The sequence below is a fragment of the Sphaeramia orbicularis genome, chromosome 13 (assembly GCF_902148855.1).
Source record: "Sphaeramia orbicularis chromosome 13, fSphaOr1.1, whole genome shotgun sequence".
In the NCBI taxonomy this organism is placed as follows: domain Eukaryota; kingdom Metazoa; phylum Chordata; class Actinopteri; order Kurtiformes; family Apogonidae; genus Sphaeramia; species Sphaeramia orbicularis.
The window spans coordinates 46,004,289-46,023,982 of record NC_043969.1 but is presented as its reverse complement, the minus strand read 5'-3'; the positions used below and the strand labels follow the sequence as shown (position 1 = coordinate 46,023,982).

Sequence of the window (19,694 nt, the reverse complement as noted above, 5' to 3'; positions counted from 1 at the left end):
TACAGTAAATACTAAATACTTAAAGACTTTAATTTGAGTAGCATTTCAGTTGTGGACTTTAACTTCTACCAAAGTCATTTTTTGGTAGGTCCCTGTATTTCTACTTAAGTGTGACTTCCCAGTACTTTATACAACACTGGATAAACGTGTATATTTCAGCGTCCTTTTATTAGGACCAACCTCAGACAAACCTGATAATAATAATAAGGACTCTGTCCATTCAGTGTCTGATAAAACACACCTCAGTAACACAGATTTAAACTAATTTGTTAATAAAATATTAGAGATCTGTTGTGAACATAGAAAAACATTCACATCCTTGATTTTAATCTATTAAAAATCAGAGTAAAAACAGAAGTGCTGCTTTTCTGTTCTTGTTCAGTGTGTTTATCAGATACTTCCAGGTATGAACAGATTTCTCTTTCGTGCTTTGTATCACGTTCACTTTGTTTTGGAAACAGACAAAACTCATCAAACAGGTTGAATGTCCTTTTTTTTTTTTTTTTTATCAAGAACCAGAGGGAAATGTAATGCATTATACAGCAGTCAGAGGTTTTAATCTACATTTATAATCTTTATATAAACTCTGATTCCAGGGATTTGTTGATGTTATTAAACTTATAAAGACCCAAACATCCATGATTGTCCAGAACTATGTACTGATCTAAAATGTTTAATAGCTGTTGATCCGTTAATCTTGTCAATACATATAAATAATTGGTGCAAAATGTGGTTTGTCGTCTTTTCATGGTCATCAGATATGATGACCATGATTTTTCTCGACATGGTTTTAAAGTGACAGACTGAGGTCTAGTTTATCTACAGGGTTTAACTCAGAATGACAAACGGTTAAAACCATAACTTTCAATGTCTGATAAATATGACTCATATGATGTTTAGGCCCATGAACAGAAGTGTATTTGTCAATAATTTCTGTATTAAATTCAAATTTCCGAAAAAATATTCAGCTGATGAACTTTTCTGTAAGGATTGTAAATATAGATGCAAAATACAGGTTTTTTTTTATTAAATAAAAATGAAAAATGTTTGATCTGTTTTACTTCAGACAAAACTCAGGGATATGAACTCATCAGGGGTGAAAACAGTGGAAAAGATGTGAACCCTTAGGACCCAAACTCTGGCTCAAGACCCACAGGGGGGTCAGGGGAGGTTTTATTTTGGATCATCAAGTTTTAACTGTCATGAAACTGTCACTAGAGATGTGATTTGATATCACTGGTTGTTGTTAACGTACAGTCTCAGAAAAAATTATTAGACCATCAAGTCATCAAAAACAATGGTTATGCAATCCAGTACTAACTCCTGTGTGTGTCATAGGTCTAAAACAGACAGAAAAGAAAACATGGAATGCCTAAAAGCACTGTTTTTGTCAGTACAATGCCATAGATACTGATGTAAGAACTGAAGTGATTTTGGTTATTATCAAGAAAACATGGAAAATGGATAGATATCAGCTCTGAAATTCAACTACTATGAGCTATTTTTGTTATCATTATATTTGTCCAAACAAATGTACCTTTAGTTGTACCAGGCATTAAAATGAACAAGAAATTGAAGAAAACAAGGGTGGTCTAATAATTTTTTCTGTGACTACAGTTTAATAATTTATGCAATTTTATGTAGAACAAAGTGATTTTAGATATATTCATCATTTTTATGGTTCATATAAAATCCAAATTGTTTCACATATCTACCATGAAAAGTGAAGTTTGCAAATAAAAAAAGTTACAATAAAAATGTGTTAAAATATGACTTCGATAAAAGTAACAATAACATTTTAAAGTTAAAATAGACTAAACCAGAGCAATAACACTACTATTACTACTAATAAAATGTAACAATGAATGCTATTAGAGGCCTTTAGATTGCTTCACTTAAAAGAAAAAAAAAGTTAATTCTGCCAAAATGCCCTTATTTTGAATTATTTGAGTGATTATTCAAGTTCACAAATTTGCTTTTTTTTTTTTTTTTTTTTTTAGGAATTAAAGCCTTATGCTAAAATGAGTCAGTGGAAGAAACTGTGGGAAACAATTTGTCAAAAGTTAAAGAAATGTTCGCCATGAAGAAAAATGTGTGGATTTAGTCAACCAATTCATTTTATTGCCACAAAAATAATGTTTTAAAGTGTAACTTTAAGACTGTCATCCCTTGAAATTTAATCCCAAAACTTTTCCAGGTTTTTCATGACGGTGGGAACGATATAACAGACAAAACTAAGACATGTTCATAATAAAGACAAGGTGACTCATGAATCCTTTGTGTTTGCAACTTTATTTTGGTTAGGGGGGGAATGTTTGTGCAAGACATTTTATTCCTGAAGGTTAGGCAAAACTGGAATATCACATTTTCACAAAGTAGAGAAAGTAAGCCCCCTCCACCACCGTTCAAGATATGATAAACCTCTGACAGTCAAAGATTTCTATGTTCATTTGAGTAAAAATACATCTAGAGAGAGTCGTCGCAGACCTGTGCCCCGGCAGAAACAGTCCGTCAGTTTAGATTTCTGCCCCATTACATTATCCTACGGAACCACACAAAGGGCTGAACTGAATCTGGAGGAAAACATGGGGCAGGAATAACTCGCTCTGGATTATTTTACGCTCTGTTCACATCTTTACTTCACAAGGTTTAGTGTCCAGGTAAGGGCAGCAGATCTCCTTTATTACTCATGTTATTACTAAAACAGAAGTTCCAGATAGGAGTTTGCCAAAGCTTTTGGCCAGGTGGTTAGAGAGAGGGACGCTTGGTCACTTTGGTCAGTGAGTCAGCAGCAAACAGTTCACACATCCCGACAGTGTCTAGGAATCGTGGCACACTTCAGGACTTCAGTCCATGACACAGTATCAGTAGTTACACTAAAGTAGCTTGGTCCCCCGTCAGAGATTAACTTCGTGCACCTTTGTCAGCGTGCGCACCTGTGCGCAAGTACCCAAGCTTAACATCCACACATGAACGCACAAACACGCACTCACACATCTCTCCATACTAAGCCCAGTGGAGGCACTTCATATGAAACTGTAGAACCTGACTATATTGGGCTGTAACGCGGCAGTTCAGAATTAACGGGGTGTGACGTCTCAGAGGGTCAGAGTCTCAAAAATTACTCAACCACTTGGAATACTGGTCTAGTAGGAGATCTTTAGAACAGACGAACAGTCAGGTCGACCAAAGTTACCAGCATCTGAGTGGTGGTAAATTCTACGGAGTCCCTGAAGTCCAAAAAGGTGAGTGAGTTATTATCCAGATGGAACTAGATCATGCTCTAGTGCAAAGAAGTTATATTGTGTGAATAAGAAACGATTTACAACTTAAGGAGCAAGAATCAGGAGAAAAATGCTCATATTTGTGAATAAAAACCTTCCCTCGGCAGCTCTGTACTATGAGTCCAAATGAAATACTAGATATAAATACACATGGACCTTTATCGAGCAACGATTGACTGAATCTGAGCAGCTATTGGTAATTACAGCTGTCAATCACATATTAAACCCCTCCCACCTGTCTGAAACCAAAACTGTAGATACAATACGGTAAGAGGGAAATATGGAAACGTCACCCAGTGATGTCAAAAAAAAAACAAAAAAACAATCAAAATCCACCATCTTAACCATCTCGTTTGCCCAATAAAATAACTTCCCTGCACAAGATAATCTGTTCACTCCAGATTCTAAATCTCACCTTCCAGGATATCAGCGGCTCGGTAATTTTCCCCCTGCACCCAAACCCATAAATAATCTCCACAGATACAGCCCAAACATCATTACTATCCATACACATGCACACACAAATCATACTAGTGTGTGTTAAGATTAAATTCAATAGCAGCTTCAAGGGGCAGGCACGTCAAAAAACGAGAGCCAGGAATAAAAACAATACACTGCCATCAAGTACGAAGACCAAAAAAAAAAAAAAAAAAAAAAAAAAAAAAAAAAAATCCAGAAAAGCTACAGCGTGCATCTCAGCTGTCTTTCCTCTCGCTTCGTTTTCTCCCTTTTGACCTGCACTGTGTTCTGAGATAGATTCAGAGAGGACATTAAAATAAAAACGCTCGGTGTAGTGAAAGACGTCGGATTTAAAGCGTGGATGCAAACCTCTTATTTGCCTTTTTAACTGCGGGCGACCAACGCACCCGCCTGCGTTCGATAAGCGTCTCCTATGGCACCTAATGTGAAAACACCTATGGCTTCAGGATGCAGTGGTCCAAAAAATAAATTAAACTATATCAGGATATTTATAACAACTAAAACACAGTCCAAATACTTTAAATAACTGCTACAGCCCTGTTCTAAATACTATTAATTCAGCTAAAAACACTACTCATACTTTAAATCATCATAAATCCATGATAGATAGGCAACATTTCAGACAGTAGGATGAGTAATTTTACCAACAGGTATGAGTAGCATAATTACCTTAATATTTCCAATTAAGGCAACATCATTCATTCCCAAAGCCTCTATATATATATTTATATATATTCACACGCCTATTAATATGACAGCACAGTTTATAATGTATTAAATGAACCAAACCTCAGTAAAAAGGAAAACTCACAAGTAAGCCATGATTAAATTCTTATCCTGGCAAAGAAAGTCAGTTGAGTGTTAAGAGGAGGAGAACTACTGTGTCATTTAAGGCTTTTTCCAAAAGGCTTGAGGAAAGCAGAGCAGTATACGCCCAGATAAAACTAGAGGGGGAAAAAAAGGAGGAAGATGGGTCCAGAGCTTCACACTAGACACATCTAGCACGACATAACCTGCAGTAGATGTTGGTAGATTCGATTTATAGGTAGCAGAAGTACATCGGAGGGTGAGGTTGGCGGTGGGAGAACGGCCACACCACGTCGGGTCACTTGCGTTACAGTAGTAAAGTGGTGTTTGAGGGGGATACAGGCCCTGCTCGGACCCGGTTCTGATGTAGGGTTTTCATGATCCGATCATAAGTCGTCAGCTCCAAGTTGGAACGTTCACACCCTATTACGACGTCACCCAGTGGGTTTTCAGCGATGTTTTATTTAAAGCCTCACGTTTTGGCCATGTTGAGTTTTCTGGAGCCCAGAGCCATATTTGGACAAAAGGGGTGGAGCTAAGGGAACAGAAGGCATGATAGATAAGCAAATACTGAATGCTTGCAATCTGTAAAATCATTTGACGCCACAGTTGGTTGTCAGGGCAAAAGTATGTTTAGTTTGTGTCACAGTAGCTCTGAAAGTCTGACGGCAGACATCACCTGAAATCTTATTGAAGGAGCAATAATTTACAGAAGACCTACTCAATTTATTTATCTATTTTATTTATTAGAGGATCCAAATGAAGTGCATGAGACCAGAATGAATCCTGGAAGTGCTGCTCTTGCCTGCATTGAACATCTAGTGGTCATCGGTGGCATTATACTTTAAATATTTCGTGTTCCGTCAACTGGTCCCTACATCAATCTAATCAATAGTCGCTTTTCCCATTGACCCTCAAATTGCGCAAATATAACTTGCGCATAAAAATTTACCTAATGGAAAAACAACAATTTCGCCAAAACTCTCATTTTTCGATTAAAACTTTTTGCACTGGCAAGAGGTGGTTTTTCGGGCATAGTGCAATTGGTATATCACGCACAACTACAATGGAAAGACCTTTTTACGCAACTAGAGTCACGTGAATAAAACAGACCAGATGTTGACGGACGTTACAAGAAGCGAAGAACAAAAGTTTTAAAAAGAAACATGGCGCGGTATGTGTGGATACACCAGCAAACCTAATAATTTTTTAATTTAGTACGGAATAGAGGGGTAATATATAATAATAATAATAATGAATCAACACGATACTTATGTTCGTCGCCATGTTTATGGAATGACTTCTCTGGTCATCTCGCGATAATAAACAAATCATCACACTTGTGATTTAATGGAAAAACCAACATTACGCTGTTCTGTTTTTTCGATATTTAGTAAATATCGGTAAAGTTTTGCACAGATGTCCAATGGAAAAGCGACTAGTGACAACTTCCCAAATATAAGCAAATAAACAAGTTAATCTATTGTGCAAGCTTTCTTTTACTGCAGAGATTTTGGAGCCTGCAAAAAGTGCCAAGTTTCAAACCCACAAATCTTAATGATCATTGCATGGAAAATAAGTACTTTTGATGACTAATCCTGCTCACTAATTTAGCTGTTTTGCCTTAACGTTCTCTGTAGACAACCTATGTGTTAGCTATCAGTTACGGCTAAATGTAAATATGGACACCATGCTGCCGTTTACTCCCACTATGTACAACTGTAGCTAGAATCGTCCAGTTGTTGGACCTGCCATGATGCCTATGGGATAGAATTTGGAGCCAGCGTCTGTGCAGAAGTAAAATAACTTATTAAAAACCAATTGTTCAGAAAGGTGACGACACAAACACAAATCCCACAAGATCTACGTTAATTGCCTAAAATCCCATCGTTAGTGTTCTGTGACATACTGCAGTCAGCCACCAGGGGGAGATAGAGATGTTCTGGCTTCACATTTGGAGGGTCATCAAGGTGTCCATCTTTACCAACACTATGATAATCCTGAAAAAGTAGTGCTCCACTATCCTTTTCATGGGGATTCAACAGACTGGCTTTGTTATTGTTCATTACTCAGTCCTCTGATGGGTTTGTTATTTGTGACGCATTTGCAAAAATCACATTTTTCTAGTGCACCTTGAAGCTGAAATTTAAGGTGGGATGTTTTCTTGTAAGTTAATATATCAGTAGCCGTTTAAACTTCAACCTTTGACTCTAACATGACATATACTTTACTGACGGGTTGATCCTCTGATATCCTTTACCTCCTTTTGGAACGAAGGTGGAGGAGCAATCATGATACATGTCTATGGTCTTTAAGCCACCACTAGTGTACGTTTGTTTACCGAGGACGCCATCTTTTCATCCTGAACATACGCAACCACCTCTGAATACAACTGGATCTGTGCTTAGAGCTCGTACCTGTGATCAGATCATGAAACCTGCAGCTGTGAACAGGGCCTGAAACACCTCCCCGGCTTGCATTATTTATACAACTTGCAAGCTTGCAAGTGATCAATTTTCTCTTCACATACTGACATACATTAAACCTTCTTTCTTTTACAACCATGGGATCCTGCGTCACATTAGCTGTAGACAAATCGGGGGCTAATGGAACCACAGCTCATTTTGCCAGAAGTTCGGCAAGAACATTTACAAGTCATTTCTACAATTCAAGTAGGACCATCTACAGAATGACAAAAAAAACAGTAAGAAATCAACTACTACCAAAGAAATTATTAAAAACAGGGCACTTTAGACTTTCCAAACATTAGAGAAACTACATAAAGGATATTATTGTTTTTGCTAATGCTGGTTTTGATTTGTTTTTAACCAAAATTCTGCTCAACAGCGATAGCTAGCTTTTTTGTTTTGCACACTGCGTTCACCCATGAAGCAGTGCACCTGGACTACTCACAGTGCAGTTCAAAAGCCATGTTGTATTCCTGATAGATGAGTCGCGGCTCTTTGGCCCATTAACGCCCCAACTACATGAGGGAGCTCCTGCAGTTTATCTTTTCAACAGTCATATTAATTGCATAAACACATTACCTTCTTATTGAAATGGATCAGAAACCTGTTAAGAGGATAAATAACTGCAAATGTTAACGTTACACACTGACATCCTAAATCTCGCCTTTGAGCAGTTTTAAGGCCACAAATGCTGATAAAAGTTGTGTCAACCTAGGAAAAGCATTGTGACGACTGTAATAATATAAGCTGTAACTGAATATTGTTGAATATATATGTATATACATGTACAGAGCAGCAAATCCATGCCAGTGATGAACAGATTCTGCAAACAGTGGAACAACAATCTCAAAAAGCCTTCATCTGCAACATAGGTACGACATGGCTTAAGACCTGAGGAATACTTTAAAACATCGCAACGTGGTGGCTCTTCAAATCAAGTTCATAAGTGATAAAATGGAATTGATCACTTGCAAGATCTCAAACCAGAGAAGCTGAAAGAAGCGAACTCAAAACACACCAAAGTGAGGAGAAGCACATGCTTTTATCTGTAGCCCGGGTGATGAGCGTGGACGCCTCCGCCGTTGCTGGGCTCCTGGACTTGGCCCATAGCCGACCTGTGCATCTTCTCCATCACGTCCAGGTTCTGCTCCCGAAAGCTGGGAATCTGGAATTCACCACCCAGGAAATCCATGCCAGGCATCATTTTAGACTGGCCAATTGGATCCTCTTTCCCCGGCCGGTACTTTGCTCCAGGGATGCGATCTGTGGCCGGCTGCCCTCCCTGGAAAGCCGGCGGCAGTTCCTGAGGACCAGATCCGTTGTTGTTGGCAGCCGCGGGTGGGAGGCTGCCCCACTGTCGCTGCATGTAGTGACCGTTCATGTAAGGCAGAGAGCCGACGGGGCAGTTAACAGGGGACGAGGGCCGCTGCTGTGGTGGTTTTTCTGCTTGGTGTTTTAGAGTGAACGACTGTGCAGTGCTGGGCAGCTTGTGGGGGTAGTTGAGGGTCTGAGGTGGGAAGTTACACTCAGCTGGAGGCTCCATCCTCGGGTTCTTGCAGGGGTGGGCACCCTCGGGAGGCTGCTGCATGTGGGCCAGTTGATGCTGCTGCCAGGAGCGCTGCTGCTGGAGCTGTTGGAGTTGATGTAAGTGTTGCTGTTGTTGTAACTGTTGCTGTTGTTTCTGCTGATGTAGGTGGTGCTGAAGCTGCTGCTGCTGCTGCATCTTCTCCGGGTCTGTGTGAAACGCATGCATGCTATTGGGAGCAGGGATGTTGGGCTGTGAATGCAGAGCCACACTGGGGTTCTGAGCCGTAGATTTGTCCGGTGGTCCCACCATGAGGCAGGCGCCCATACCCGGGTGATGAGAGGAAACCCTGGAGCTGGCGTTGATCAGCAGGTTGCGGCTGATTGGGCTGGGGTTTGCGATCTGGCCCTCACAGACCGAGGTGCCGCCCATGCCGGCCCGCGCTTGGCACAGCTGGTTGATTTGGTGCACGATGCTGCTCAGGTCACTGGGCCGGTTCTGATGCAGACTGGCCGCCATGGACAGCGGAATGGTGGAGGTAGATACAGTTACGTTCGGCGGGGCGTCTGCATCGGGGAGCTTTCGGGGTCCGTATGCGCTTGGCGGCGGCGGCTGCTGCTGAAGGCTGCTGGGCATGGCAGGAGGTCCTGCACCCACAGCCTGGGGATGGGGCTGTGAGCCCACCAGGCCCTGGGAGTGCTGCAGGTTCAGAAGCTGAGCCCCATCAGGCATGTGTCGCAGATCCTGAGTCACGCCCTGCTGGGTGAGTAAAGCCTGTGGAGGTGCCGTCTGATGCTTTAGTGTCTGTAGATGAGAAAGATGCTGCTGTGGGACAACTGATGGACAGGACTGGCTCTGCTGCAGAGCCGGGGTAAGAGGCACACTCTGCTGCCTCTGGAGGCCTTGTGGGTGAGCCAACCTCTGCTGCTGAGTCTGAACCTGGGACAGGCTCTGCTGCCGCTGCAGAGCATGAGCATGAGCCATGTTCCTCTGCTGTAAAGCCTGCGGGTGAGGCATAGTTTGCGGCTGCTGCAAACCCATTGGGTGAGTCATGGTCTGCTGCTGCAGCGCCTGGGGGGGGATGATGCCCTGCTTCTGTGCAGCCTGGGCCGTGGGCTGAGACGTGTCCTGTATGTGAGAAGGGGGCTGTGGGAGGTTTAAAGTGCTCTGAGCGGCGTACGGAGCGCCGTGAGGGTTCATGACTGCTTTGTGGAGCTGTCGAGCTCGGCTTCCGTCTGGTTCTTTGACAATGCCTTTGACAGGCGCTCGGAGAACGGCCAGCAGGCCTCCACTGGCGCTGACCTGAGAGGGGTAGGGACTGTGACGCTGGCTGGACGACGACGTGTCGAGCCCGTTGACTGTGCGGCGAATGTGCTTCCTTTGAGGTACTTTGACACTGTTGGGGAAGATCTGAATGGTCAGAGGGTTGTTGGCAACTTTCTTAGCATAGGCATCCAACTCGGCTGGGGTTGGATAGCTGGCAGATCTCATCTTCTGTGTAGTTTCCCCTGAAATGTGGACAAAATCAGAATAAAAAAACCCCGAAGAGTCTCGTGAAAAGCAGTGATGTACAACCAATATGATTAAAACTTCTTGAATATCAAACAACAAAACTAATGGGAGCCATAAAAGAAATAATCTGAAACCTGTAATGGTGTGAAGCATTTGTCATTTTGCTCGTGTCCTTTTGTTTTCAGTTCAGCTGTTTCTCATTTGCGGTTCTGACCCAAACCGACTTCCTACTGAATGACAGCTTAGTGTGGAGCCACAACAATTTGATCAACTGTTAACTTTTAAATTAATCACCAATGAATTAATTCAGAAAAAAGACAACATTTTCTGATAACATCTCCTTAATTTCAATATTTCCCAGTTAATCTACACCTTGTTGATGGTAAACTGAATATTTTATCAAAGAGGATGAATGAGGATGTCATCTTTAGCTTTGCAGAACACATGATTTACCAGCTTCTGATGTTTTGTAGCCAAAATAAGTGACATACAATGAAAAGGACCAAGTCTGTTCAGTGGAGCAAGATCCATGATGATTAACAGTTGTACTTTATGAATTTTGTAAGAATAAAGTAAAACGTAAGTAAGTAAGATAGAAACGTAAAAGTAAGGTAGCGCAAATGAGAGCGATGGCAGCATAACAACAGAGTTAAAGCAGAGGATGAAAGTTGGATCAATGAATAAGAATGTAAGGGAACAAGAGTACATGTTATCAAAAAGGTTAGAGACAAAGAGTTTACAAAATATAAGGTTTACTTGGGGGATTAATTTTGATTTTTTTGAGTTTCACACCCATTTTGTTTGGTCTGGACTTTCAGACTCTTCAGTTTGACTTGCAGGTGTGAAACCTCCCTAGAGGACAACGTGGACCTAACTGCTGGTCTTTGGTCAAACTGAACCGTGGTTTTATGCTCTGTGCAAAAACACTTTCTGCATGTTTGGACATTCAGACCAGTTACAGGAAGCTCCCAAAAGCCATCATTGTCAAAACACAAGAAGAAAAACGGATGGAAGACAAATTAAGTTAAAAATGAGCCAAATGAACAACAAGCTGATGTCAGACGCCGCCAGTCTACAAACCAAACCGAGTCAAGTACAGAGAGATGCAGCAAACAGATAAGAACGACAATGACAACAGGATGTATTTATATCATGCAAATGTGTTTAGTGGGTTTAGTTCGGCACCAAAATAAGTCTAAAAACAAAATGTGTGTATGGTATAAAAAACATGACTTTTGCTGAATCAGACTCTCGGGTGTGAAAAAGCCTTCAGTCTCAGATTCAATCAGTTTGAGCCAAGTAGCAAAACATGTATCAACACGGCTGCATGAAACTACAAAACCAGGTGTAAAACACATGATTATCTGCTTCAAATAAAGGTCGATGAGTTGGTCAGTGATCCATGAACCGTGATATGTGTCAAGAATTGGCTTTATGTTGAATGACACACCGGGAAACACACCAAACAAAGCCTGAAATCAGACAAATCCTGATTCTAAACTCTACAGTTAAGACTAAAAATATAATAACCTATGCTAACTGACTTTATTTTCATTTTACATCAGAGCCAACAGTAGTTAATAAACGATAAAAGACTAGCACCAGGGTAGAAACGTCCCACAATTACTGTTATCAGTAGTAAAAGGGGTCATATTTTGCTAAACACACTTTTATTAGTCTTTGGTTCATTTATTTGTGTATTTGGACCCTAATAGTTTGAACGCTCCAGGTGCTGCAAAGCTATCTTTATATTCATTCTTGCAAAAATCGAGTGGATTTCTACAACCTGTTTTAATTCCAGCTTAATTTGTTACGTTTTATCACTAGTACGTCATGACATTTGCACATATAAGGTCAAGACTTCCACTGAACATTTCTCCTAGTACGACATAATTGTTTATCAGCAGCAGGAGTTGAAGTAAAAACTGAAAATATATCCAAACTTTGAGCTGATTACCTAAAATGTTCAGTTGTTGATTGTATTAACGAACGCAAGTAGCTGAAGGGGACAGAAAGCACGGTTAACAACTTGGAGGGGGTGGGGCGTGAAGTGGCTCATTTGGATTTAAAGGGCCAGCGCTCAAAACGACCAGTCTCGTGTCATTAGTCAGAACTAGAGTTGAAGGTGGGCCTGTGGAGTTTAATTAAAGAAGAATTCAGACCCAAGCGTAGCATTTACAGGTTATGTAAACCACAGGGAAATGTTTTAAAATGCATAATTCCATTTAAAAAAGCAAAACATCACTCCTTTGAAGTAAAAAAAAAATGTATCCAATGGTGCGGACTCAGAACATTATTTGTTTGCTAATGTTAGCTGTTAGCTTAATGGTGCAAAAATGGTTCTTGCACAAAGTGTGTTATGGAAAATATCGGTAAGTAATTCAAGTTATATGCAATTACCTACAATGATCCTCAGCAACTGAAATCAAATGTTTCTGACATCAAACTGTTTCTTTGGTGCATTAAATTACATAAAAAAGCATATTATTATGTCGATGCTGTACACCAACACTTTGAGAAGTCGTCTCCAGTCTCAAGAGAGATGCCAGCAATTAGAGCTCCCCATCTCCCCTTTCTATAATTAAGTGTATTTACACTGAATTCGAGAACCTACATGAGCTATTTTCACACAGAGTTAAAATCACGCAGCCATAAAGAATGTAATTTTTATGTAACTGATGAGAATGGAAACGTGCCAGCAATAAAATACAATACACAAGAGTGAAGAAATGACACATTGAGATGCAGTGACCATCACACCAGGGAGGATTCACACCTCAATGTTTAGACACAGTCGCATAAAAGATCGCATTGAAAGGCAAAAATTGCGATCACAAAATGGTGGAGGGCAGTACTTACATTTCTGAAGTCCAGTGTTCATCTGCGTGCACGAGAGAAGTCGGATGGTAGAGTCACCAGATGCCGGCAGACAGGCCAGCATGTCAATAATCCGCTAATGCAGCATGGGACAGTTTCTCCTCACCATACTAGGAAAAAAAAAAAAACACACACACAGAGCAGCCACAAGTCATCCGCAGATAGACACTTACATCGGTGTGAAATGATTTTGCTATCGCCTGTTTTCACACGAGCACAGTTTGACCTTCTGCAAATGCCAGCGTGTAGAAGAACTGAACAGCTATGGACAGGCAAAAAGTCTCGTTGTTCCCAGAACCCAACAGCACAGATACAGTGTGATGTATACTGAATATTAAATCAAGCTCACTCATACTGAATATCTAATGACCACTAATGAAAATAAATCAGGTACAGTCCTATGGCGGACTATAGCCAATTGTTGTGTGTTTTATTAGAACATGTTTCATTAAATGTGAAGATGTCCTAGTCACAAACTGTAACTAAAAAAAAATTGGACAAAACCTATGTGACGTCCCCTCTTTTCAAGATACAGTTAAACATTTTGGAAGTTACTGCCGAAACTGAAGTGACTATATTTGGACATGAGGGTGGAGATATGGAACGGTGAAGTAGAGCCCGATAATAGCGAATCACCGATTAATCAACATCAAGACAAGACCAGCCTGCACACCGTTGTAAAAACATGTTCCAAGATCATCAGAGTCAGACAAAGAGACTCGTCTTTCCTCTGGGAGCTTCAGGTGGGGAGGAAAGCAGAAACTATCATCAGCGATCCTCACCATGTGTTGTCCAAGAAGTTTGCTTTGATGCCTTCAGGCCAGCGCTACCATGCACCTCAGAGGAGAACCAACAGATATTCCAATTTTTTTTTATTCCTTCAGCTGTCATACTTTTAAACTCTGACAGCACTCATTTTATAGATTTTTTTTAATGTTAGCAGAACTAACAGGGTCTTTCAGAGTGCATTGGTATTTAGTGTTTATTTATTGTTGATTATGTAATATATCTATTTGTAGTTGCCTTCCGATGACCTATCTTGTATTTGTATACTGATTCATGTATGTCACATTGCACTTTGAATGTTGACTGATGTCTGTGGTGCGCTGCAAATGAATTGCCCATATTGGATAAATAAAGTTTTCTGAATCTGTCAATATGTAACCGATGTATTAACTTTTTTGCTGCCCTGAGATTCGGTCACTCTGCTCCTGAGTGCCTGTCTGGAGAGTTAGAGGAATAGTAAAGTGTGTTCAGTTTCACTTTGACAATCACAGACTGCTATCCTCAGCAAATATATTGGATATCGGCTTTTTTTTTTAGGCCCCCACAATCGGTATCGGCCCCAAAAATCCCATATCAATCAAGCTCTACAGTGAAGGGTGAAGCTCACCATGGTAATCCTAATTTACTAAAAACACTGACCTCAAAAAGTCACATTAAACATCAAGCTAGGTTGCTTAGTAATTTTAGCCGCATGATAAATAAAATTGGATACTAGATTCAACTTTAGTTAACGTGAACATCAATTAGAATGCTAGATGACAGATGATATGAAGATGGACATTAAGAGGCATGGTTTGCACTTCAGAGTTTTTCTGGTGAACTGTTGTTTCTGTGTCAGTTTGGTTTGGAAGTTGAGGAATAAAGCCCAAACTTGCCTTTGGCTCCTGTGTTTCCTCATCCTGCCACAATATAATATACAATCGCAAAAAAAATTATTAGACCACCCCTTGTATTCTTCAATTTCTTGTTCATTTTAATGCCTGGTACAACTAAAGGCACATTTGTTTGGACAAAATAATGGAAACATCTTAAAAAATCAACAAAATATAATTTAATATGGTATAGGTCTGCCTTTTGCGGCAATTACAGCCTCAATTCTCCGAGGTATTGATTCATACAACTTGTGAATTGTTTCCAAAGGAATTTTAAGCCATTCTTCAGTTAGAATACCCTCCAACTCTTTTAGAGACCATGACGGTGGAAATCGACATCTTACTTGGATCTCTAAAACTGACCATAAATGCTCAATAATGTTGAGGTCTGGGGACTGTGCCGGCCATACGAGATGCTCAACTTCATTAGAATGTTCCTCATGCCATTCTTTAACAATTCTAGCTGTATGGATTGGGGCATTATCATCTTGAGGTGAAGGTGTTTCCATTATTTTGTCCAACCCCTGTATAATGATAACACCACAAATAGCTCATAGTAGTTTAATTTCAGAGCTGATGTCTATCCATTTTCTATGGTTTTCTTGATAATAACCAAAATCACTTCAGTTTTTACATCAATATCTATGGCACTGTACTGACAAAAACAGTGCTTTTAGGCATTCCATGTTTTCTTCTCTGTCTGTTTTAGTCACATGATGCACACATGAGTTAGTACTTGATTGCATAACCATTGTTTTTGACGACTTTTGATGGTCTAATAATTTTTTCTGTGACTGTATTTCATAATGTAGCTTAGTCATGTTAACTCCTGGTTTTGTAATTTAGCAGGAAACTTTGTGAAACAGAACAAAAATGCTATGTGCATGACAACATCCTTGCGTAACATCTAGCTGGTCTAGCAAATCCACATCTTTCTCCACACTTTGACAGCTCTATATCAGTGCAGTAGATAGGTCTGGTATCCACCATCTGTGGAACAGGGGTAAAAGTCCTCTGGGTTCCTGAGCTCAGGATACTTGATCATTGAATTTGCAAAAAAATATTGGAGAAAAGTTGTGTTTTTAGGTGAAACATGCACATGAGGAAGTGCATTGTGTTGTTAAAATGACTAAATCCCTACATATGACATACCTAATATGACATGTGTCTTTGTCCATATTTGATATTTTCAATATGTAGCTGCAGCTCAGAGCCTTTTGTTCTTTTATATAGTGAGGAGGACTTTCATAGCAATAACACACATATAGAGACAGGAAGGAGAATGACGATCCTGCCACTGCACTATGAAAATATTTAGTCTTATTCTTGTAGAGTACCTCCAATGAACCAGACTAACATCTAACCACAGCTTCACTGGAACTGCCTGTCAGATAGGAATGTGTTGTATTAAATAAACAGGAGCTCAGAAAGTTTAACACAGCTGAACGAGCCGTCACTCTAAGCTCACTCTGTGAACACAGATGACACCCGTCAACCAGCCCAGTGCAACCACACCTTGAAGTTTAAGGCTTAATAATGTTTAGACAGCCCAGTTATATAATAATTCATTTCCTCTAAATTGCCAGGAATGTTAAAATTAGCCACAGAGCTCCAAACGGTTTTCATACCAGGCTGTAAACATGTTTATGTCTGGACTTTCTAACATGGGGGTCTATGGGGTCTACTGACTGTTGGAGCCTGAAATGGACCTTAAAGGACCTGCAGATTTTGGTGCTTTACATTCCCTTCATTGTTCACCCCATTGGTTCCTACTTGAATGCCTCTAATCCACAATGCTCCTTTAAATCACCAGTCTGGCTTTAACTCATTTCACTTTCTAAATGTCCATTGGAGATATCTTGCACTTTTTCTAGGTCCATACCCTGAGAGTTACTGCTTGGCTGAATAAAACCCCACGCTGACCAACTTAATGAGGTTTTGTTTCTGATTTACTCTCATTTTGCAGATTCATCAATGATTCGCAGACAGTAAATGACTCATTCCTGTGTCACTCCCACTGATGAAGGACATCAATGCTGACTTGTTTAAGTTGGGCAATAATGAAAGTTTTTGCATTACATTCACTGCAGAGATTAGGTTTTACTCCAGGAAGGTAAAAACATTTAGTGGTACTTTCTGTTAACATTAAAGTACACTTCAATGGTCACACACATAATTTCAGTATTCATACAGTTAATTAATTCCAGTTTGATTGACTACACTCTATGCATTGACTCTTCATTGATCTATACGTATTAATTATTATCTCAATTTACATATTCAGGCTTACCCAAACTTATCCAGTTTATTATCCAGTTTCAAATGTCAAAAAACAGGTCATTTTCGACACTGACAAAATTTCGCCTCACGTTTAGTCATGTCACCCAATTAATTGTCTTTTTCCTGTTATAAACCATTATTATTCTATTGGCTATGTCACTCCTATGATCAGCTGACCTCTGGATTCAGTGTCCTCTCCTTGTTGTCCATGTCCTCATGTCAGAGGTGCTTGGTGTTCCTGAACATCAGTGTATATTTTCAATATTCATTTCCTGTCCATGTGAGATGTGGACACTTCTGGGCACAACACTTATTACCAAGAGGGACCTGTCCCTCTGGATCCTTCTTAAGTTTGTCCTGTTTCATTTTCCCTAAATTACTTTTTTTGGGAGGAGCTTTTTTTCCACAATTTGAACTGGAGATTAAAAGACAGAAAGTACAGACAGTAAAGTTGATTAAGATGAATCTCTGAAATTGGACTGTATACAAAATATTTATAAAATGCTCTACTGAACTGTGCATGTCCATCCATTTTTTTTTTTTTTTAAATTAAGTCTTCATTTAGTCAAGAGGGTCTGAAACTGAAACTCAAGACTTCTCATTCCAGGGAACAATGGAATGAAAACATTCATATGTACACAGTTTGATCACTATCAAGTTCTGCATCCTGTACTTATCTAATCAAGATGTAACCAGGATTTAGTCATCTTTAAAAAGTTTGGATCACAGTAATCTAGTCCAATCCAATTATTCTTTGAAAGTTTGGTACAAAAGGAAGATGGATTACACGATCCTGGAGAGGAACACAGGAAATTTTCACATACATCATTCAGAGACACACCAGATGAGCATGGTTTCCCTTGGTTTTCAGATACTCAGATGCTGTTGATAGCTGCAGAATCTAGTGGTTAATCTCACAAGAACATTGCACATTTCTCATTAAAATACATAATTGTGTGCAATTTATACTATACTGGAATTGCATCCAAACAACTTGCTTAAGTGCACGGGGAGGCTAACTGCATACATTAGCCTATGTCTGGGAAACGTCAATTCAGTTAGTTTTGATGATCTTCACTTTCATTTCCCATAAACTTGGCATCGGTGATGCCCAGAATGGCTTGGTTGCTGCATCTAACCCTTATAATGACAAAGAACATACTGGTCAGCACTTTGAAAAGCACCAAAGGAAAGTGATCCCAGTTAATGCGCAGTGAAAAAAATGTGACCTTTTCTCCAGACACAGGTCACAGTCTCCGGGTGGAGCTGAGCCATTGTCTACAGCTTCAACCTAACGTAACCTTTCTGTCGTTTGTTGTTCAACACGTCGAATCACATTTTACCACAGTCTTATCTTAATCTGGGCTAACTTGGAGGCTGCTCGGTTACGTTAGCTCAGTGTCTAGCAGCCCACCCTTAGCTGCTCATCTGTTGTAGACTTTAGCAACATGCTAACGGTAGCACCGAGCTCTGAAATGAGATTTAAAGTTTGGGAAGAAGTAACGCAGACAGGCCTGAGCACAGGGCCGCGGGGCTCGGCCTGTATGGGTGAAAACGGGAGGAATTAGATCGGTCAGTGGGTTAGCTCCACTGAAGCACCACAACAAATAAGCAGCCTCTTTGTGCTTATTGTGACCAGGCCAGCTGCTCACACAACTTCAGCCTTTCACTGACGAAAAACCCCGACGCCACCCGAGTGAAAGACAAATATACTTACTCCTCAAGAATCTACGAGTAAGGAAATTTCATCTTGTGGCGATGAGATGCTGATATTTTTTACTTATTGAACAGATCATCCCCAGTGTGTTGGAGCTCCGTGCTGCTGTCTGGCTACGGCAGCAACATTTGCCGAGCATGCGCAGTGCGCAAAGAGAAAGACCCCAGCTCTGCATTTAGGCGTTTATGTCAAACGCCTGCTTCAAAAAAGACAGGTGTCAGTTGGCGGTTTGTTTGAATCTGCAAGGTTTATCTCATATCCCTAGTGAAATATATTTTACAGTTATGCAAAATCTGATCTGTGACTGTGTCTGAATAGTAGAATGGAAGAAAGTGCTAGTGTTGGTTGGAGGATGAGGATTTTGAGATTTTTAACAGTCAAAGATATGGATATGGAAGAAGGAAAAGGTGTTTGGAGCAGGATGAAGTTAATGAAGGAGGTAGGGAAGTAGTAGAATTTTGGTTTGACAGTAAGAAGTGGTTGTCACTTAAAATAGATGATGTACCGTTGCTTGATACTGTTGATATTCTTTATTTTTAGGGATCATTTGAATTTGTCTATATCCGATCTTATTAATAGAATTATTCTTTTGTGTAAATATCATATTCATTGTAGTAAATGGAAAAAATTCTAAGCCCTCCTTTAGTTGGTTCATAAATGAATTCAAACTGTTTTTACATCACTTCAAAAAACTAAGTCTCATAAATCAGCCAAAAAAAATAATTACATGGTAAAATTAAGCAACATTTGTTGTTTTGACTTTTTTAGTCTTGCTCCACTGTTTTTTTTTTTTTTGTTTGTTTTTTTATTCTTTTATATTATACTTGTTTTGTAGCTCCCTTTTTCATTTGTTCTTTTTTTTGTTGCTTTACATGCTCCTTATATACTTTGAATTTGTCTCTTGGCATTATTGAAATGTCCCCTATAAGAGTTTGTATATTGTATTGTATGTTCTAAAGTTCCAATTAAAAAAAAAAAGTTATGTAAGGAAGATGAGCTGAGGGTCGTGGTTAAATTTAAGGATGGGAATAACAAGTGAGATAGGTTTGTTTGTGCTGACAAATGGATTGAAGAAGGAGAGGTAGA

General features: G+C 39.9%; 1 protein-coding gene across 1 annotated transcript; it reads right to left on the bottom strand.

Moving 5' to 3' along the window:
* Positions 1-6,123: 6,123 nt before the first annotated feature.
* fam222bb (family with sequence similarity 222 member Bb) lies at positions 6,124-18,728 on the bottom strand. Its single transcript, XM_030151962.1, has 3 exons — positions 18,609-18,728; positions 12,936-13,063; positions 6,124-10,072 (listed from the first exon to the last, which is right to left on the bottom strand). Exons 2-3 carry the CDS (start codon positions 13,015-13,017, stop codon positions 8,082-8,084), a joined length of 2,073 nt encoding a protein of 690 aa, XP_030007822.1. The 5' UTR covers positions 13,018-13,063; positions 18,609-18,728; the 3' UTR covers positions 6,124-8,081.
* Between the last annotated feature and the right edge of the window lie 966 nt (positions 18,729-19,694).

What these genes read in the sequence shown, in the direction of transcription:
- fam222bb (XM_030151962.1), bottom strand. Translation starts at nt 13,017, where the DNA reads ATGCTGGCCTGTCTGCCGGCATCTGGTGACTCTACCATCCGACTTCTC. An exon ending in GAACACTGGACTTCAGAAAT is followed by an intron (nt 10,073 to 12,935) that starts GTAAGTACTGCC and finishes TCCACATTTCAG; the next exon opens with GGGAAACTACACAGAAGATG.